This window comes from Antrostomus carolinensis, unplaced genomic scaffold, assembly GCF_000700745.2.
Source record: "Antrostomus carolinensis isolate BGI_N321 unplaced genomic scaffold, ASM70074v2 scaffold19882, whole genome shotgun sequence".
Classification (NCBI taxonomy): domain Eukaryota; kingdom Metazoa; phylum Chordata; class Aves; order Caprimulgiformes; family Caprimulgidae; genus Antrostomus; species Antrostomus carolinensis.
Window position 1 is genome coordinate 1 of NW_010297830.1, and position 22612 is coordinate 22612.

Genomic DNA, 22612 nt, shown 5'->3' on the forward strand with positions numbered 1-22612 from the left:
TAGTCCCGAAACCCCCCGCAACACCAACCCGTTCTGACCCCAGCCAACGCCAGTTCCGCTGGCACCAGGAAACGTGTGTGAACGTGAGTTCACAGAATCACTGAATGGAAAGGACCTCGACAGATCATCCAGTCCAATCCCCCTGCCGGAGCAGGAACCTAAATGAGATCACACAGGAAGGTGTCCAGGCGGGTCTTGAATGTCTCCAGAGAAGGAGACTCCACAACCTCCCTGGGCAGCCTGTTCCAGGGCTCTGTCACCCTCACTGTAAAGAAGTTCCTTCTCAAGTTTAAGTGGAACCTCCTGTGTTCCAGCTCACACCCATTGCCCCTTGTCCTACCATTGGGCATCACTGAGAAGAGCCTGGCTCCATCCTCATGACATTCTCCCTTTACCCATTTATAAACATTAATTAGGTCTCCCCTCAGTCTCCTCTTCTCCAAGCTAAAGAGACCCAGCTCCCTCAGCCTTTCCTCACAAGGGAGATGCTCCACTCCCTTAATCATCTTCGTGGCTCTGTGCTGGACTCTCTCAAGCAGTTCCCTGTCCTTCTTGAACTGTGGGGCCCAGAACTGGACACAATATTCCAGATGTGGCCTCACCAGGGCAGAGTAGAGGGGGAGGAGAACCTCCCTTGACCTACTAACCACACCCCTTCCAATACACCCCAGGATGCCATTGGCCTTCCCGGCCACGAGGGCACAGTGCTGGCTCATGGTCATCCTGCTGTCCACCAGGACTCCCAGATCCCTGGGAGTTCGGTTCTACCCCTCTTCTCAAAAGCGCTGTGCAGAAAGTAATAAATCAAGTAATTAATCAGATTTTTGCCCTGAGTATAACGCAGTGAGAAGTGGAAAAACCCTTCGGCAGGATGAAACACGAAATGGGTTACACGTGCAGCAGAGCAAATATAAATCAACAGTAAAATCTTTCCCATCATCAGCAAATAGTCCTCTGTAAAAAGCAAACACAACTATACATAAGTCTGCTGAATGTTTGTTAATTCAATAGTGTAATATATTCTCTTAATGTAAATGTATTCTGCATTATTCGCTTCAGTAATGCTAGCGGAATCTAAACAAGGAATTTAATATAGATGTCACCAAATGTGGAATTAAAAAAAATTAATTGCAAAAACCTTAATTACTATCACCCTGGGTGCTTTTAACTTTGCAAGTAAAAAGATACCGTATCCATTCTAGACCACAATATAGGCACAGCACACTTCCCTTGCCTCTGCACACCTATGTATGTCATTTCTCACCCGTGTTGCATCTCCGTCCTGCTTTATCATATCCATTCCAGGCAGCTGGTTTGGAAAAAGATTGCCTCCCCTCATAGCAGGATCATTAACCTATTGATAACAAGATATTAAGGAGAATCAATTAAAAAATACGTTGGGGAAGAGGGCTGGGAAATAAAAAGCAGCATTACAAACCACTATGCTACTTGCATACACCAACATCCACTTTTGAGATGATGTTGCAATCAGGGAAGTGACTATATAGCTGAGCACCCTTCTTGTGCAGCATGTGTTTGACTCATATTATTCTGCTTCACAGTCAACAACAAAGATTTCATTCCTGATACTATGACCCTTGTGCATATTTTACAAAACAGGCTCCATAAATTAGGTCAGTATTACTTGAAGAGGACATGCCTGCTATGAGAGTCCTGAAAGCAGAAATGCGTTAACTGCATTCCTAACCTCAATAACACACAGCTTTTCTGCTTGCAAACCACCACACAATTTTTTCAAAGCCTGATGAGATAACATGTAGGCTAAACTAAGTACTGACTATTGACTTAGTTTTAATGACACTTACTTTTCTGCTTGTAAGCAGTGGGAGAAAGACAGAATTAAACAGGAAAACTTGCAGCTACATGCTTTCCTAAAGGGATGGTCTCAACAATTTTCTGAACATAGCCACGGGAAAGTATTGAAGCTGTGTATTTCTACACAACCAAAGGGTCTGCCATGCTTAGTTATGTGGTTAAGAGTGGCTTTCCAAATTTACAGCATTGCTTTCCTAATCAAGGGATAAATCTCACTGTGTAGGAACTGGTATAAAATACAAAACAGCCCTTCAGCAAGGTTCTGAAATATTAGAAAAAATCCAGCCTTTCTTAGAAGTTTTACAGGGGAAGAAACCTCTTCCTAGGGAGACTTTATTGACTTGGTCCTCTCTGTTACTTCCCTCAGACTAGATGGATGTGATAACAGTGAAGATATGCCCCTCCAGATTTTGCTGGAAGGAAAAAGATGTTTTCTGAGTCACCTGCCCTTTAGGAGACTCGTGTTGCCAAGGAGAGGAGATTCTGCCACTGGACTGCCTCACTTCAGCTACAGCAACCTGCTGCAGCAAGGGGGGAAGGCTGTCTTGAATTTACCACACCAAAACATTCTCGTTTCAGGTCCTCCTGACTGTTGTTTCTGTCACCATTCACTGATTTTGCAAAACGTCGCAAAGCGAACTGCAATCACATGCAACCACCTAAAGAGGGAGGTGGTTTCAAATGCTGCCAGAGACAAGACTACAGTTTGGTAGGGAAGGTGAAAAATTTAAAATACTTTTGCCATAAGAATTTAAATTCTGAAGAAATTGATCATTTCAGTGTTGCAAGCCTCCTAGCGATGCTTTCTGCTTCTTAACACAAAAGGGCAGATTTTTAAACCTGAACATGAAAATTTAAACCAGAGGGGAAGAGAACAACACTATTTTGCTCAGAAAGAAAGAAAGCAGACAGCTTTGTGGCTTTATCTACACACATTTGACTAGGCAAAAGAATCCATGTTTGAAAAGTGTTTTCTGCTATTGATCACAATTCATCAGAATGCACAGGCACAAATGCCTTTTCTGTTTGTTCAGTAGACAAAGGAAGGAAAAAATAAAAAGCAGAAAGAAAAACAATTGTATACAGCAGTTTTGGAACAAAAAGATGACTGCATGATTTGCATGACAGAAGTCAGGACAGGTATGGAAAAGGAAGATGGTTCCAGGCTGCAGGCCACAAAAGCAGCAAAGGCATCAGTGAAGTTCCTATCCCAGAATCTCTTTGCCAGTGACAATGCAAGAATCCTGACTGGAATGCTATCAGATACAAAAATAATCTACTGTTTTGTTATATGAATACATTTGCTTCATAAGTCTTTGAAACAAAACACTCCATATTCACACATTAACTTTTCTGACTGCAGTAACAATTCAATCATAAAAGTATGGAGAAGGATAAGGAAATGGAAGGGGTTTTAGCATTTTTTTAAGACAGGTCAAGTGGTGTTATCAGATATGCAATCTGACTAACACGACAAGATGTTTTACAATTTCTTTGCAATTAAGCACATAACACAGCCTCCTCCTAATAAAGCAGAATTATATACAAGATGTCTATGCTGAACAAAATCAAAATACTGTTTCAGGATGACTCTTTGTAGATACCATGATAATTTTGGCTTGGGGATTACTGCACCTGTGCAAATTAATAAACATCTACTCTGAGTGGAGATCTAGATAGGGGCTTATTTCATATACTGAAAAGCCTATTCTCTTGCATAGGTTTCAAACTGCTTCTCCAATAGCTTAGCAAATTATGTGGATCCATGATGCAAAACAAATAACAGGCAAAAACATGGCAACAATTCATTGTGGAAACAAGAAGATGACAATGAGGAGACAGTAGTTTGCGTGAATGGTGCAGCACTGGGAAGGTTTAGACTTTCTCGATGCCTAGGGAAGCTCTTTTGGACAGATGGAACCTGCAGACCTGGCAGCTAGCATTTCAGCATTCCTGATACCAGCCTCCTAAGAAGACACACCAGTAAGAGCAGCCTGAAGAGCTTTAATGCAATAATAAGGGAGAAGATAATGAGACAAGGTCTGATCCCTCAAGAACACAGAAGAGTCTCTCAGCATCATAAATAGCAAACCCATTTTGGGCATAATCTTCATTTTTCACTTGGTGATGCTGGGAGCCTAGGCAGTAAACAAGAGAAGTTGGAGATACACCAGTATGAGCAGATAAAACACCAAACTCGGTATTTCTGAGCTCTGGATATGTCTGTATGATACAGGACAGTGCCACAAAGAGAGACAGGAGACGGAGCCAAGCAAACCCGTTTGGTACCAGAAGTTTGATACCTGCTTCTCACCGGGTAAACAAACCCAGGCACAGCTTTTTACTGACAGATAATATACTGTAATAATATTACTTCCAAAACCAGAAGTTTTTTTCAAAAGCAGGAACACATTTCTAACGTAACCACTGTTATTCACTGTGGTTAGAAAGAGATTATCATGTGAAGTTAAAATTATGTATTATGGAATAAAAAAAAGTCAAAAAATAAGTAAGTAAAAGTGGAGGTGACAGTATAAAAAAAGGCAAAAGAATGAATGAAATGTCAACAGTCAGCAGAATTAAAGGAAGTATAATCAATTTGAAAAACACCAGTTACAAGAAGTTTAGCATAGCCTAGGTCAATGGCAAAATAAAGATGCCAAGTTGTAAAAACACCATGCCCTGAACACAGGAAAAAAAATAAAAGAACCAATTTTAGTATTAATATAAACATTTTTATTTATTCCTGTCTCCCAGAAAAGAAAATGTGAGGCAGCACAGCAAACATTCCTGAGGGCTAAAAAGTATGGTCTTGTGGCCCAGAAATGGCCCCTCAGCTGCCAGTTGGCAACCTCTGACCTAGATGAAACATAAAACATTTGCTTGCAGAGTCTGCAGATGACACAGTGCTGGTTGGTAAATCAGGAGGAAAACAGGTTACTGTTACAGAATGAGCCACAGCACTTAAGGAAGGCAAGACATTTGGGAACAAGGAATGTAGGTTTCATCTATGTAGAACATGCTGAGGAAGATTTGGGGATCATTGTAAGGGTTTTAGTATGTGCTCTCGAGTGCGCCATTGTCACCAACAGAGTCAAAGTAACCCATGGATTGAAAGAGAAATCACAAACAGAACTTGACTTTACACAGCTTTGGTGCTGTCACTGTTAACTGACCATCTCTGGTTACCCTGTTCATACTCCTAGAAGGAGGTTACAACAACGGAGTTTAAAAGTAGATCCACAAAAGGGACTGACGGGCTGAAAAACAAATGTTGAGATGGATAAAGTACCTCAGCTTATTCAGCTTAGTGGAAGTTAGATAAAGACTATATCGAAACAAGATCTTGTGGTCTAACAGGAAGAAAAGCAGTGTGACAACTGTGCCAGCAGAAACAGCAGTCTGCATGGAAATCTCTGAAAAAAAACCAGATCTCTTTCTATAACGCATGTTTCTCAGTTCAGGTTCCTGGGGAAAAATATGTAGCATGGGCATGCTGAGAAATCAGACTGGGCTGTCACCTTCAAATCCCCACTCTTTTCTTTTTTGGTTTTACTACTGTTTTACTACATTGAACGTGTGCAACAGTATGCACTTGGGAACTAATGATAATAAGAAAATTCTGCTATAGTTGGGTGTAGCAACTGGGAATATCAGAGAAGGTGACAGATTTGGGAGTATCAAAATTACTTCAGGTCACCACTATGCAGCAGCTGTAAAAGACAAATGTGATCTGGGGCTATATCTGTCAGAGTATTCCAAGAGAAACGAGGAAGAACTAGTGTTATGCATATGGCTCTGGTGCTTGGGAAACACTGATTCAACTGGAACAGGTGCAGAAAAGGAAAGGGAATTTAAAGCTTACAAGAAGAGACTGAAACACTGTGGCTTGTTTAACTTACAAGAAAAACCCCAAGAAATCCAAACGAAAACAATCCAACAATCTCAAAACAACAAAAAAATAATGTTGATTGAACATCTCTCTAAAATACCAGAAGAGGAAAGAGCTATTTAAGCTAAAGGACAATATTGCAGAAGTAAATACTCTCTTATCAGATTTAGGCTGGAAAAAGGACATACTTTAACAAGCCAATAATATAACCAGCTTTAAGCTGGAACATTATGGTCTCAGAAAAAAGGTTTATAATATTGTCCATCATAGCAGGAGATGCTGCCTGAAGACACAAGAGGTACTTTCCTGCCAATATTTCTAAGTCCATAATTTCAAGTCTGTGTTCTGAACAAACAGGAGTTCAGCTCTCAAACAAACATATGAACCTGTTAATTAAGAGAACTTGTTTGTCAAATACTTATTAATGTACTGCGTGAGTTTAACTGCAGACCGACAAATGGAAATGTTATTTTCCTTATTTCAGATACCCTAAGTAGCACTCTCAAATAAAATTGAGTGTGCAAACCTGCTCTCAGCAGAAAAGAACAAGTTACTTACCTATTGATTCAGAAAACCTATTTTACATGCACCACATTACAAAAAGTGTGGATTTTGTGCTCGTGAAGGTGCCAGATTGATAACTGTTGAAGCTCACTGCCTATTGTCTGGTGCAACAAACACAGTGGCAGCAGAAGCATCTTCCACGCACTGCCCATGCCAGCCTCTTTTATCTCTAGGAAACAGCTGCCTGCCATTCACTCCTAGCCTCTACTGCTGAGCAAACTAGTAAGGATGCTGGTGACCTGCAACTGTGCTATGGAAACTTACCTACTGAGAACAGGAGGCTAGATCAGCACGCACTTTCCACGAAGTCCAGAAGCAACTACATGTGCTAGCTACAGTGGCGCTAGGTCAAAATGGGAAATTTAGATGCAAAAGGTGCTCTCTACCTCCTCGGTCACCTTGGTTATCTGAGTGCAGAGCTAAAAACAAAGCCTCTTTAACATCATCATTTCTCAAGAAAACTAGTAAAAGACATGTAATGGCTTACAGCAGTTACAGCCTAACGCAGAGGACCTGAAAAACTACTGAAATTCAAAGCAAATCCTCTAGCTGTTATCTCGCATCCTTAAATTCTCACCTGCTCAGGACCCATGGAGGACAACCCTGATGTAGGCACAGAGGTCGCTGAGGTCATGCTGATCTGCCCTGTCATCTGGTTCATGTTGTTCATACCACTTGTGTTGGTTGCCATGGATACACTGATGTTCATGTTATTATTGTACATGCTGGTGCTTGCTTGCTGCCCAAAATGTGGTGGGGACTGTTGTGAAAACATGCTACAGCAAGGAATGGAAAAAGCAATGTGTCAGACTTAGAATGCTGAAGCCACTAAGAAACTACTCTCTTTTTAATATATCTCAAGGCAGAATTTGTATATACTGTCATTTGTTCCAACTTCAAAAGAAAAACTAGTTTTCGGCTACAATAATGTCTAAGGAATAGATTTTCAAAATTTAAGGTCCCATGACTGTGCACAAAAATGCATGCCTTCGCGTGTGAAACTATGGCAGAGCACAAATCTGTTATGTGTGTGCAATAACAGCCAATCAGCTTTCTAAATGGGCTTCGTATGTATTTAAATGTAATTTTGGGAAAGTAATTTTGGGAGAGAAAGGAAAACACTTTTCTCCCTCCAGTGTTAGCACAGCACAGGACTGTTGAGCTTAAATTGGATCTGGTCTAATAAGCTTTCTCTTTGCAAAAGAGGCTATTTGCACATATGAATACCAGATTTGCACATACAATTATGGCAAGTGGGCTCACAAATATAGACATGCAATTGTGCAGAAATTTATTTACTAAATCTTAGCATTCAGGTTTTGAAAAAGTGGCACTGTAAGAAAAAACATAAAGTCTAAGTCAATTACTCTCTATGTTCCTTTAAGGCCATTTCAGAACAACTTAAGGAAGAGTAACTGTGGAAGATCTCACCCCAGATTTTATTCAAAGTCAAGTGCTATCCAGAGATAGTATCTTCCTTCCCATTATGCCAGAAGTCATATAGGAGACTTTTTTACATTTCCTAAAATGCACTTCACTATCTTCATATCAGTCTCTTCTATTCTTTGTGCATAATCCAACAGTCAATGAAGGAATTATTACTAACAATGTGTCTGTTCAGAGGATCTGCATTAGACTGAAATACTGTGGAAGGGCTACCGTGTGTCAGATGGCACACAGTAACCACCTCCAAATCAGTGGCTGACTTGTACTTCCCTGTGAGGCACTGTGCCCACAGCTGAGGAAATTTTTCAGGGTTAATGTTCAACCTTGCACTTGGGTAGTCCATTAGGCTATTGCTGCGCACTGCGAGATTTGGTGCAGTGCAATGGCATTCTGGGCACAGGACCAAACTTGGAAAATTCCACCGTTCTCCTCCTTCCAATTCCATGCCTTTTCAGGCCACCTAACCCCATTTTTTAAATTGTTATCTGGATGGCTGAAACAGTACACTACAGATCATTGTGAATACTCAGTGGCTTGTGTAAACGCATTTGACATGTCTCCGCTGCAGAGCTGCAGTTTAGCAAGCCAACCATTAGTCTTATCGAGCTGCCCCTGCTGCCGTTTCAGCAGAAGCCATGATAGCGGTAGCTGTGCCTCCTGCAGATGCTTCAGGAAGACAGTAAGGAAGGGGCACGGACTAGGACAAGGATAAGAGATAAATCAATTGCTTTAAGGGGAACTTTACTTGGATCAGCCTCATCACTGAAATACTGGTGTTTGCGTTTGTTAAATCTTTGTCGACCAGTAGGAAAAAGATGCACCCCAGTGTCAAGTGATACAGGCTGTACAAGTGTACAGCTCGATAACTCCTCCTGTCTTCCACCAAAAAGCCCAGGTCATTGCCATCTGGAAGCTCGTTGCTGTCTACTGATAGCATTCAACATCCAACCCATTCAGTGTGGACAGACTGCTTATTTGAGCTACACTGACTGGGGCATGGGCCCCGACTGAAAAGGTGATTGCATGCATGAGGCATGCTACAATGCTCTCAGAGAATGACAGTTATATGCTGACCCCCAGTATGTGCAAGCACTAATGGACTGAACCTGATTGCACTCCAGGATTTAAAGTGGGAGGTGATACTCAGTCACCGCAATTCCAGAGCGGCAGGGAATGCATAGGCTCTGGCTCAGCTGATCCAGCCACGTGGAAAGCAGTGTGGGAGCACAACATGAAAATCATACGCAGAAGAAATGCATCCACACAAACGTTAGGGGTTGGAGCTCACTGTGCAGTAGAGGTGCTTCTTAAGGACACACAGTGTTTTACCAGTTATCACAGACAAAGCAATGCATTGTGTGGATGCAGGTCTTTTAGCTATGCACTCACTTTGCCTTGAATGAAGACAGAATTGAAACCAACTTGTCAAGCCAAATTGAAAAGAAATCACTTTTAGGATGGATAGTTAACAACAAACAAACAAGCAAACCATTACATATAAACAACTCCATTAATACGTGTAGACCATAAATGAGCCCATCACTCTGTGTGTTCATTTTGGTTTTGTTCTGGATTTACCTGTTTCCACCCATATTCCCTTGTGCCCACCCATTCATCTCTGTAGAGGACTGATAGGCAGGATTAGCCTGAGACTGCTGAATCATGGGGCTTTGAGTATGAGCCAGTCTTGGGGACATCAGTGGACTCTGAGGAGTGGTGGCCCCTGTGAAGCCTGGATCGGGCTGCTGACTAATACCTGGAGAAGAAAATGAGAAATTTAGCCACTGTACATTCGCAGTTTAAAACAAGACAAGAGCTCATACCCACAAACATGTCTTTACACAGTCCTACTTATGTCATGTGGAGCCTATAACCTTGTGTCTTTATGTAGGAGCTACATGAAAAGACATCATCAACTAACACTTATGTACAACCTTCCTGTGTGTCCTAATCAAACAGTCTCTCTACAGAAAACAAAACATTTTGCTTCTGTCTACAAATCCATTTCAAATCCATGAACCGTTTAATGCACGGCACCATCTTTTAACATTTAGGCTATAATTTTCAACTTTTTCTAAAGTTTCTAGAACTTTAGTATCTCTGTTTCTGTGTCCCTGAAAAAACAGGCAATGACAGTTTGTTCAAGCATTTAATGACTTTGTAAAATAAAAAAAAAAACCTACATAGAAAGAAAACCCAATTTAAGCTTGTTATATGCCAATTGTGTGCAAAATTTTTGTTTTAAACCAGGTTATTTTGGTCTTAAGTTCATCACAAACAGCATTCTAAACAGAAACACGCCACCCTGAACACTGACATAAGAATCAGGTGGTATGAAATATATTCCTCTATTCACCATCCACATGACTTAAGTTCTTACTGATATAAAGGATAATAGATCAACAAGAGCAGATAGCAAATTTAGAATTGAATGGACATAATTTGTTGTATCATCAGAACTTGTGCATTACATATTATTTAATATAATTGTAATATAACTTGTACAATACTTCTAAATAAAGAAACTGTAAAACAACAACTGTACAGAGGTAACTGCCCCATGCATCCCCAGAACAAAGCAGTATAGAGCTTTGTAAAACATACAAATAAAATGGTATTAGTTATCATATTACCCAACAAGTTTAAGGACCAGGAAGGGAATACCTAACCTGAAACTATTTTTTATTATTTAAACTTAATAGTTAGTTGCTAATTTTACATTATATGCACACACAAAGAATTATCTTTTTGGGGCAAGAATCCACCTGATACTTAAGCAATATCTCTTTACCAAAATGCAAAAATCCCCAACAATATAAAAACGATTTAAAAGGAATATGTACAGCTTTGATTCCAATGAAGCTTCTGGTCACCTTATGCTGTTGGCCAACATCAATTTGTATCTTTTCCTTCATCTGCACTTTTTACTGTATATATTGGTTTGTTGAGTGTAGTCAAAATTCAGAGTTCATCAAGCCAATACAGACACATTTACGTGCTCCTCTGTGCATACACATTTGTATGTGTTTATATGTATAGATATATGGAAACACTCACATCACACTTCTGCTACTGCTCAAAAAAAGAGCAGTGCTCAGAGAATACATGGTACTAGAGCTAGGAAAGTGGAAGGTACTGTGTCGCATTTGTGGACACCCAAGGGGCCTGAAGCTCCATGTTCCCCATTTCTCCCAGGGAGCCAGGCCAAGGGTTGTGGGAGGGGAGCTGGACCCAGCACTGGGAGAAACATGGGGGAGTAAAGATTGCTGAAATGCAGAGGGGTGTGGAACCAGTACCGTAGTTCGGAGGAAATGGAAACTGCTGTGCATTTGCCTGCGGGATCCGTGGATTGCTCATGGTTGCTGGTATGCCACCGGCAGCCACCATGCTGGGGGTCATGCTCAAGCCCTGCCCTCGCATCATCAGCGTCCGCTGCTGCACCTGCTGCTGCTGCTGCTGCATCTGCCGCTGCCGCAGGTGCTGGCTCAGGATCTCCCGCTGCCTCTGCGCCAGCATCTGCGCGTTGATAGGGCCCTGCAGGGAAAACCACCGCCACCTATCAATAACCCCTTCTAAGGCAACCTGACCAGTGGAGGCATCTCCACTGGCAACGTTTTTTCCCCCCATCACACAACTAACAGTTATATAAAATGGGAGAAAATAATCCTATTAATAATTCTGCTGGGAAAGACTTCCAACAGTGCAAGAGTCAGTAACAGAAATAATACCAGTGTTTAATGTTGCAGCGATTTGTAATTGCAAATAGAGTAGTTCATTCAAAAAAATGCATCTTTAGGAAATGAGAAGCTTGGTTAAAAATGCAGTTAGTAAACAACCATCCAACCCATGTAAATATAGGAAAGACTCTCAGAAATAAAACAAGTAAAAACTTCTTATCATACAGACTGCACTATTTGTATTCAAGCTTTAGAATCTATTGTACATATTTATCACATAGCATTACTCCTGTATTTAATTTATCAACGTCTATAAATACCTAAAGCACGGGGGCCAAATGGATGGGGCTGGGCTTTTTTCAGTAGTACCCAGTGACAGGACAAGGGGCAATGGGCAAAAACTGGAACACGGGAAGTTCCACACAAACTTAAGGAAGAACTTCTTTACAGTGAGGGTGACAGAGCCCTGGAACAGGCTGCCCAGAGAGGATGTGGAATCTCCATCTCTGGAGATGCTCAAAACCCGCCTGGACACTTTCCTGTGCAACCTGTTGTAGGGAACCTGCTTTGGCAGGGGGGTTGGACTAGATGATCTCCTGAGGTCCCTTCCAACCCCCACCGTTCTGTGACTAGGAGGAGAAAGAAGAAAATAAAGTGATTCTTTTTTTTTTTAAGTCCTAGTTCTCTCACCTGTGTTGGTACTCCAGGTCTCAAAGACAGATTCATATTGGAGACACTGCTGATCTGATTTATCAGTGGCTGCCGATTCTAAAGAAAAAAGAAAACCAACACCAAACCCCAAAAGTTTTGAGAAGGAAAACAAGAAAAGGGAAATTTTCTATACAGAGGTATATACAGCTACTTGCCAATCAGTTGGTTCGAGGACCTGGTTTTACATATTCAAGCAAGGACTAGTTTTCCTGCTCAAGTCCTATTATCATTCACAGAATCCTGTTTCTTAAGGAGATAATACTCCAGACAAATCACAACAGAGGCACTAAGCCGTTTATCGAATATGCTGCCTTTACAGTTCCTACCCTTTTTGAGTTTGGGACTGGAGTGTTGAGGATTACTCTGAATTAGACCTTATCCTGATGTTTGAAGGCAGAAATGATCTTTCCTCCTCCACTAGAAAAGCATTAATACCTTATAGTGCTACAAACTTACATATTTAAAAATGAAACAAGAAACAACAACTTAAAATGATCCTTAAAAGCAGACCAAGGCCACAAAAAGGAAAAGATGTAGGTAACTGGCAGCAGTAAAAAAAAAGCACATAGATTACTGAAAGAGTCAAGATACAACAAACAGAAAATGACCTGTATAACAAAAAACAGCACTGTAGCCTTGCTCAAAGAATTAGTGAGACCTAGGTCTAAATACTAGGCACATTTTTGTACAGGATTATAGAAATATAATAACAGCAATAGATATATAGAAATAGAATAATGGAAACATGCAAAAATATTTAAAAAAAACCCCAAACACACAAGGTACTGTCTCAGCAAAACTCCTTATGGCTAGTGGCTTTAGTTTAAAAGCAGAACTGGACTACAATAAAACAGAGTACACATTAAAGTCCTGGTCTGTCCAGGGCAAGCTGACAGTCAGTAGGTGCTGCCTAGGAAGAGGCGCCTGCGCCAGCGTGGAAGGGGGCACGGAAGGGGACGCACCTGCTGTGCCTGGAGCCGGTGCTGCAGCTGGAGCCGCAGCTGGTTTGGCTGGTTCTGCACAATGCCAGCGGGCCGGAGGCCGGGTCGGGGCTGCATGCGCAGGGCTGCGTACCCGGGGCGCTGCCCCATGGGGTGGAAGCTCGGGTCCTGCATGGGCGCGTAGCTGCCCTGCGCCATCTGAGCCTGCGCTGCGTACTGCTGGGAGAACACCGGAGCCTTCTGCTCCATCAGGATGCTCGACTCCTGGCTGGAGAAGGTCTCTGGGTCGACAGCTTGGCTCTGCAGAAATACGTGAACAACAGAAACAGTTGGTGGGACACGGGCTTTTCACAGGATTATACGAGACTAATACAGTCACCCTGCAAAACCAACCTTCTAGGATGTGAATGTTTCTAAATAGAAAATTACATAAATTGTCTTTACCTAAATATAAAAACATAAAAATAAATAGGATTATATTTTTGAGTGTCAAAACATATTCACTAAAATACCTCCTCTATTTTCTTTTTTTTTTTTTTAACAAAGACCCACAATCTTTGTCATGTTCTTAACATAGCTATTGCATCATTCTGTTAATGAATAAAAATCTGAAATGACAAATGCCATATGAAAATCTGCAAATGAAGTGATGCCAGCATATTTTTGCCACTGAATCCAAGATAAATTCAAAGATGTTACAAATGAATAAGGATAAGAAAGTAGATTTTTTTTATCAGTATCTTTAAACAAAATAACTTCAGATAAAGATGCTGAAACTATTACAGAAGCTAATGTGAACAGAGTGCCTAATCCTTTCAGGACACTTTCACACAAACCGATTATCCATTAGCACAAGAAAGCTAACACAATTCTAAACTCCATTCTGGATACTCCTCTAATATTTGCTCTAGCCAGAATAATTTTATAGCTTATTCCACACCGACCTTGGAAATCAAGTTAATGTAAATTTCAGTGCCCTCATGAAGAAGACTTTAAGCTTCTATAAAATGTTTGATGGATATTTTAAAAACATGTTCTAAAATGCAACAGTTCTCTTATCTGCAAAATTCTTTAACTGTTTCCACTGAGATATTAATTAAACAGAAAGATATTTACCACTTAGTTTGAAATAAAACAGTACTAATTTTTTTGGTGGCGATATTCCAAAAGCTATGTCACACTGCATGAAAGCTTCACAGTGCAAAACTAAAGTTCACCAATAAATTATATCTTCAGCTTAACACCTCACTGAGCTCTGTGTTGTACCAAATAGCCTTGCAGATAGTTTTCTCATGTCCAAAGCAGGATTTCATTTGTACTATTTCATATCTAAAGTGCAGAGCTAGTTCAGAAGTTATGGTCAGGATGCTGATGAGCACTGGGAAATTAAATAGGTATTCTTGGCTTGTCTGAGAATATTAAATCATTATAGAGACATGTACAGCTGTTTTTGGAAACAGAATTTTGATGCCAGAAATATCAAGCACTAGCTTCCCCCCTTAAATTATTATTTTTTTTTTAACATACTTTTTTGCATCATGTAAGACTGAAATGGACAAGGACCAACTGGAAACTAATAAAAAAGTAACTGTGTGGGGAAAAAAATGGATGAAAAAGAATAGAACAAATTAATGCTGCAAAGTTTAGTAAGCATGTTTGCAATGTAAAAAATAAATAAAGAAATACAGTTTTAAGTGTTTGGAATGAAATCAGCTGCTTCAGATGAAACTCATCCCTTAACCAATTAATCAACTAAGGGGAAAAAAACTATGGCTGAAATTACATGTTACAGGTTTGCTCATCCAAAAGCTTGTTGCTCCCATCACACAAAGGTCTTGACCTTGCTCCTCTGGTCCTAGGTATTGTTATTATTTTTTTCTTCTTTCCTATACGCTGTTTCTGGCTGTGATCTTACCTTTCTCCTATACAGCTGTTCCTCTGATAAGCAGAAGTCCATTATTTTTTTGTTTAGGTCAGGTTAGTTGCATAAAGTGAAGTGGCTCAGCACAGGTCAGAAGAAGGAGAGACAGGTGAGGGTGGCAGGGAAGAGGGAGGAAGACTAAACCTGACACTGAGCTGTTAAGATGGACTACCACCAAAATACGTAACTCCATCCTAGCTTGGAAGAAGCATTTTATAATCCCCTTCTTCAACACGCATTTTACCTCCACCATGACAACATATCCTTTAAATGCAATGCAATGTCCAATGTACCTGGCTGACTAGTTCTGGTATTCCTAGAGCCCTGTCGATTTCTTCTAAACCATCAAAATTCCTTAATGCCATGTAAAGCTGATCCAGGAGAGCACCCTCATCACTTGGTGACTCTGATGAAGGATGATTACACAAGAGATCATCTGGTGAGCTGCCAAACGGTTGCCTGTGAAAACATGAGCACAGCGTTGGTAAACAGATACTGAAAAACAAGAAATAGAATCAGAGGATTAGTACTCAAATTGAACTACCAAGTGGAGACAGAAATTACTTTAATCACTGCTAATTTTGTTTAGAAAACTATTGTGGATGAATGTTATGCTACCCAAAGAAATAACTAAATAGCATCAATGCTGGGCAAGACCCTATAAGCACAGTGTATCCGACAAGTAAGCAAGCACAGCAAAGGTATGCCCGAGTGCTGATTTCATATTACAGGGTTAGCAGGGGAACAGAGAAGTCAGTATAGAATATAGTCACTGAACACAGAAGGTTCAATCATTTTCTTAAATTAATTGTAACTTTGGATTTTAGATATTAGATTAAGTATACTATCACAAGTAGAACTCATTTCCATAGAGACTCTCCTTAACTGGTTTTCTCTTAGACTAAGGAAGCTGAAGAGGTCACAAAGGGGTCCAAGGATTGTCTGAGCTCATACAAACCGAACATCTTGAAGAGCTGGATAGAAGCATGAGGGAACAGGGAGAAAAGGACGTTCCCCTTTTTGTTTGCAGAAAAACACTGCATCAGCTCAACCCATCTTATGGAACTGCACACTTGGGTACCAGTTTATGCACTTGGTTATGTGCCTCAGAAGGGTGCCAGCAAGAATTTGGATACTGTCAGGCAGAGTTTGCTGGCTCTATAAATCCTGCTTACCTCACCCCTGAATTTGTATGCAAAGCACACTCACAGTTACAAAGGCAGAATAAAGGTTTATTCCAAACCCAAAGGACAAAACTTACTGAGAAACAAACTAAATCTGAAATAACACCTTATCTGCAGCCAAATGACCTATTTTTGTTTTGCACTTCACACACGAGCCCTACGAGTATTCATGCACAATACTACAAGACTACAATAGAAAATATAAAGAGGAAAGCATTTTGCAAGCAAGGGCAGCTACTATGTGCACATCATGGCAGAATCTCATCCCAGATAATTACTCAGAGACAACAGAAGTTGTCACACATGGAGGGAGGAAACAGTACTACATGTGAACCTTATTTACATGTCTGTTCGGAAAAACAAAGAAACATGTTGGTGTATTTGGTTTCCATAATGAGATATATGGTTGCCATGGAACTCTAATCTGTATGTCAAACCTAAGCAGAAGGAAAACACTGCATCGTCAGGCTATACACCTAAAAACCCAAAGGACAGCACACAGAAAAACTAACAAAAACATATTATTTTTAATTAAATCCCAAACTGTAAAAAATAAAAATAAGATTATATATGAAATAAATTTAAAACATCACAAAAATTCAATCAATCTCATATATAGAGAAGTTTCTATAACTCTCACAGATGGAATAATAAATTAGTAAAAGGGAAGAGAAAAAAAAAAAAAATCCTCCAAATCAAACTGCTTGCAAACTTTAAAGATGACTTATAAGAAGGAATCTATGATTTGGAAAAATAATCAATGAGGCTAGCCAAAAAACCTCCCTCAAATTGTAAATGGGGAAGAATACATATGGAAAGAAAATGTTTAAAACATTTGTCAAATTCTCAGTGTTAAACAATGACAAATACTTTGGTTTTTTTCCCCTCATTTCTTTTATATACCACAGTTATGATGTTTAATTTTTCTCTAAAAGAATTATTTTTACTCTAAATTCAATTTTTTTCAAATTTAATACTCACAATGATAATCAGATTATAAAAATACAAATACCAGGGATTAATAAAATAAGAAATAGCAGCATCAAACAATTCCTTATCTCTGTTTGGGTGCAAATGATCAAAATATGATTACTTTCAGATGCAATGCAATGGGATTTTTTTCACCATCTTCAGCTAGAAGGAAATTATGAGAAAAGCAAAAGTAACAAATTGGAAGAATTATCTGCCTGGCTTGTTGACCAAACATGGCCCTGTATTTTATTTTACAGTGTCATTTTTTTAAGTGCATAATTAAGCTATGCAAACAGTGCTTTTGGCATGTGAACACCCTAGCTGGGGGAGAATTAGCATCAGGAAACGTCTTGAAAAGCATGAAAAAGTTAGAAAAGTAACATAGAAAATGCCACACTTAAATTTACAGATAATATTTCCAGACATCCTTTCATAATGAAAATTAAGAGAATGTAGTTAGATGATAAACCTTTCTTCAAACACACTTTTTTCCAACTGCTTCCTCTTCATTTTCTTTTCAATGCTCCCCACATTTACGACTGAAAAATATCCCACTTAGGCAATTCAAAATATTTCAGCATTTCTCCTTTATATGTCTATTTTGTATCACTTATACAGTCCATACATACATATACATATATATGTGTGTGTGTGTATATATATATATATATATATATATTCTCTAATCTAAGCTGCAAATTTTTTGAAGAAGACACAGCTCTTTTTTTTTTTTTTTTGGAAGTGTAAACTGCTTTTCATAGTTGTGGCATTATTTAAACATCTTAATAATGAACAAAGTTAATATATTACATATGAGTTAATAACTTGATCAAACTGTGTTTCCAGATACCTGAGAAGGAGCTAACTTCAGGGAACAGGCAGCCTCTCCTTCACCTTATCTTTCTTCACTCACCTTTTAGCAAATTTAGGTCAATTAAACCCCAAACAAAACAGAAGTTAACCATGTCCTGCACTAATAACACTACCTTGCTGCAGGAAAATACAACTATGTTGTAAGTACAAAGGCCCTGGAATTTTTCCATGTTGAGTGTCAAGTATAAATGTTAACACTAAGAACAGTAAAACCAGACAGAATCATGCCCACATTAACGCTTGAGAGGCAAAAATGGTGCAACTACCTGAAGCACTGGCAGCATTCACAGGAATACAGAACTTCAAATTTTCCAACATATTAAATGGCAAAGACAGCACTTATAAGTATTACTGGAACACATATACAATTTATTAGCATAAAATACTACAAGCATTAAATTGATGTACATTTGGTGAATATTTTGTGTAGAACTTTGTTTCCATGAGGTGTATAAAATATAGGCCAGTCAAATTTCCCATGTTTTGATGTGACACTAAGACTCACCTGTTCTGATTACCAAAAGTTGCCTGATCTATTGGCAAGATGCTGTCTGGCCACGGTGCAGTCTGATTTGGAGGTGCCTGTTGTTGGCTGTACTGAGGTCCTCCTATGTTCATCTCCAATTCGGATGGCCCTAATGAAGGAAAAATAACCATGTAACTTCTGCAAAAAGAATCTACTTTCATGCTAATTCTTTCCATTGAATTATCTATATTACAGTAAAAGCAAACAAAAACATTAAGATTTCAGAAACATTACACTTAAAAGCATCAACATATTTTTGTTAAAAATCACTTTTAAAATTTGAGAAAATAACACCAGAACTCTGAAAGTGGATCAAAACCATAAAATAGCAGATATGGCATCACAGATGCCAAAATTAGTAAGATAAGCATAAGAAAAGGACAGTATATAGAGTCAATATCATAATGTACTTGCTTTAAAAGTGACGAAGAACAATGATAATGTTCCTAGCATTTCCTCTTAAAGAGCTTCACAGTTTTTAATGAACAAGAGCAACTTTATAGCCTCGTTCTTTGGCCACACTACTGTGGAGCTACACAGTAGGAGGAATTGTTCATATCAATACATGCATTCAAAGTAAGCGTTCTGCACACCTTGCTTCCTACTTCCACAGGGAACTTTCACTGTGGAATGTGGTTCTCATCAAATCTATAATTGGAGTCTTTTTTTTTTTTTTCTTTTCCTGATTCATCTTTGTCAGTCTATCATATGCCAAAAGGCACAACTCCACACACACCCTGACTTACCCATATTCATGACCTGAGATGGAAGCATCTGCCTCGGGCCAGGCTGGTTGCTGGGTCGCAAGGGGATGCTGGCCGTGGGGTTGCGGATCATGCCTGCTTGCACTGGCCTGTTCATGGCACTAGCTGTGGGCGCACAGGTCACCCTCACAGCAGAAGCCTGGCTTCCCCAATCTCCAGATGTCATGGCAGGCCGAGGGGCATTGCCACCGATCATTCCTGCACAAAAGCCAAACAGACTTAGGAGCCATCACATGATTCAGAACAGCTTTAGCATTGCAACTGCCTGATGAGCCACATTTTTAGCCAGGAAAATGCAGTAGTTTCACTCCAAGTACATTGTACCACAACTGCCCACCCAGATGTGCAAAGCTACAGAATGATGCCTTATGCTGCTTAGTCAAGGGAATGGAGATTATTATGCATTTTACATGAGGAAGATCCTTTTATCATTTCCGAAACGCTGTTGAGAGTAAGTGTTCCCACATGTAGTCTGCAACAGGTGCCGAGGGTGTGTGGATAGCCCTAACTTCCTTCCTCAGGAAATGAATCACGTTTGCTGATTTGTGTGTCAGTGCTTTACTTTCCAAGTGCTAACTGAGAATGAAGACTTCAGTAACAACATGTTATCGCTACACACGCTTACAAATTAGAAGGACTGAATTTAAATTCACATTCTGCGAACATCTTTTGGTGAGTTCTTTCATTCGGAACCTAGAGCCTTCTTAGCTTCAAGGCTCACCCAGACAATCTTGAACCAACATACAGTGCAAGGAAATTACTCACAGGAACTTTCCGATAGATGTTGAATTTCATTACCGTTATTTTAGGGGAAGTCCTCCTACACCTACTGTAAACAACTGATACAGTTTATTTACACTGGGAATATATAGAATACTACACCCTGATAGTAGCCAAAAAAACCCAACCAAACCTCAACACAAAATCCCCCAAAACCCAAAGATGTGCATTCATAGTATTTACACATTTCAATTTTATACAGTCAAGATTTCAGATTGGACTACTGGTCTCTCCAGCTGCATTTTGCAACATCCTTAAATGAATACTAAAAGCCACACAAATAATTATTACTTGTTCGTTCAATTACTTGGCGACGTATAACCAAGGAGAAAAACACTCTGAAACGGGTCATTGTTTCAGCTGCTGTACAAAATCTGCTGCAGTGTTACATCCTCAGGTTTGTTCTATTTGTGTACATATTCTATCAGCTGAAATATGTGGTGTGCTAGAGCAAATGTCAGGAACAGAGATAATACTCTCTAACTTGTATACATAAGATGAATAACATCCTCTAATATGTATACAGAACATGAAAGTAATAGGACACTTGAAAGACTACAAGCTGACCTCTAAACTGCTTAAATAGGATATTTCAGTGTCTAGCAGCATGTCTTTTTTAATACTGATGCAAACTAAATATAAAATTTGGACAGTGAATACAGCCAGCTAAAAGCACTCACAATACCCATTTATTTACTCTGACTTCTTAGAGGTTGTTGCACACGTGGACAGTCTCAGACTATGTACTACTTGAAATAAGTCAATCAGCCAGACTTCTCTTGAGAAACCCCCTATAGTATCTTCGTACAATATTAGGACAACATGAAGAAATCAATGCACCACAGATCAGGCAAAATCCATTACAAGAGGTAACACCACTGCAAGATCTGATGGTTCCCAGAAAGTTTGTTTCAGAAAATGATGAAAACCTTAGCATTTCTTTAATTTGAGAACTAAGGCTAATAAATAAGGGATAACTGAGAGCAAAACCAAGGTCTGTAGAGATACATATCACAAGGGCAACCATATTACCCCCAATTTTGTTTTGGAAGAAGTATCTCTACAGAAAAGCAGTTCATTTATTTGCTTTTTTGAGGCAAAAAGACTGGGATTTTACTTATCTAAGGCTCAGCTGAATCTGGAACATTGATGTGAAAAGACTCCCTGCCAGTACACTGTGCACATCTATAAGTTTTTAGGTAGGTGAAAAGCAGTGCATAAAGAGCAGGACCAAAAATATGAAGAAAGAGAAATTCAAAATAAATATGTCAATATATAACAGTCCATGAAACACAATTTTTTTCCAGACTTTTTAGAAAATATTTATAATAACCTGTACTTATAATAAACCCAACATTAAGTTACACATGCTATAGTCTGTTACTCAAGTATATTTAAGAAAATGGAAAATCATCTTACCTGTGCTACTGTTGCCTAAAGTTCCTTGACTTCCTATCATCCCTTCATTCCTGCCCATCAGTCCCGGCTGAGGTATCACTGAATAGGGGCTACTTGTTCTTATGGGTGGGAAAGTTCCTGCACCTGTTGGGTTTTGCAGTGTGATGTCAAGTGGTAAATTCTGGTTTGGTAATAACCTGCCCAGTTGCCCTGCTCGTGGGTTATTAAAAGCTAGACAGGAGGAGTAAAGAAAAAAGCAAAGTTACAAGAATGGAAACTTGTTAAAAAAAAAAAAAAACCAACCAAAAGAACCCAAACACACTTTAAGGTCTTGGGCTGAGCTATTTAATGCTGCATAACCTATCCACTCCATATCTGTCTGAGAAACATCCCTTCTTGACATTTTTTATGTAAATTTCAATATGGAACATTCTGACACTAAAACAGATACGACTTATATTTTTAAAACTTTAAATGATACAACTTAACCTACAGAAGAGCCACTACAGCAAAATATACCACTATGTGATGTGCATACTACTGCCAATTAATCTTATACCTAGTAGGGTTGTAATTGCATGCAGATGTCATCCTGAGGCAGATCTCAGTTTTGAAAGTTTTCCAGCATAAGCTGTACCCCTGAAGGAGTTACCAAAATTAAGGACGGATTGAGTCTGTATCGGATTCTGTAGCCCCATTTCTACATCTCTCTCCTATTTTTTTTTTTTTTTTTACCTTTTTTGTCATTAATAAAAATAAATACTTCCATGATTCAGCAACAACCAATACGCGGTCCAGAATTTAGAGCTGTGACACCACAATATCCTGGTAAACAGAACCATGCCTGATGGTGACTGTCACCTTTATATAACTGTCTTTTTCTGTTGAGGTGTTTTGTGCTCTGAAAATCATCCTCCTCAAAGAAAACTGTAGACTTCTCAGAAAAGCCAGCTTCAGATCATGACTGTCAAGCATCTGGCTCAGCTGGTGTCTGGGCAATGTTCCAGTGCATGAAAGCATCCCCTATGTGCACAACTAGTTCTCAAACAGGAATCAAACACTGACCTTGTGCCTGTGATTCCATTTCCAATCATACCAATGAAATACATACAAATAAACTGACAATT

The 22612-nt window shown here is 39.5% G+C and overlaps 1 protein-coding gene across 1 annotated transcript; it reads right to left on the reverse strand.

Moving 5' to 3' along the window:
- Positions 1–1264: 1264 nt before the first annotated feature.
- On the reverse strand, positions 1265–21710 carry LOC104520546 (nuclear receptor coactivator 2-like; the record flags this gene model as incomplete). Its single annotated transcript, XM_010162261.2, has 10 exons — positions 21507–21710; positions 19290–19505; positions 18523–18652; positions 15282–15447; positions 13089–13367; positions 12106–12183; positions 11035–11272; positions 9317–9494; positions 6870–7068; positions 1265–1354 (listed from the first exon to the last, which is right to left on the reverse strand). Coding segments are annotated over exons 1-10 (1632 nt in total), but the record flags the coding sequence as incomplete, so codon positions are not given.
- Positions 21711–22612: the final 902 nt, after the last annotated feature.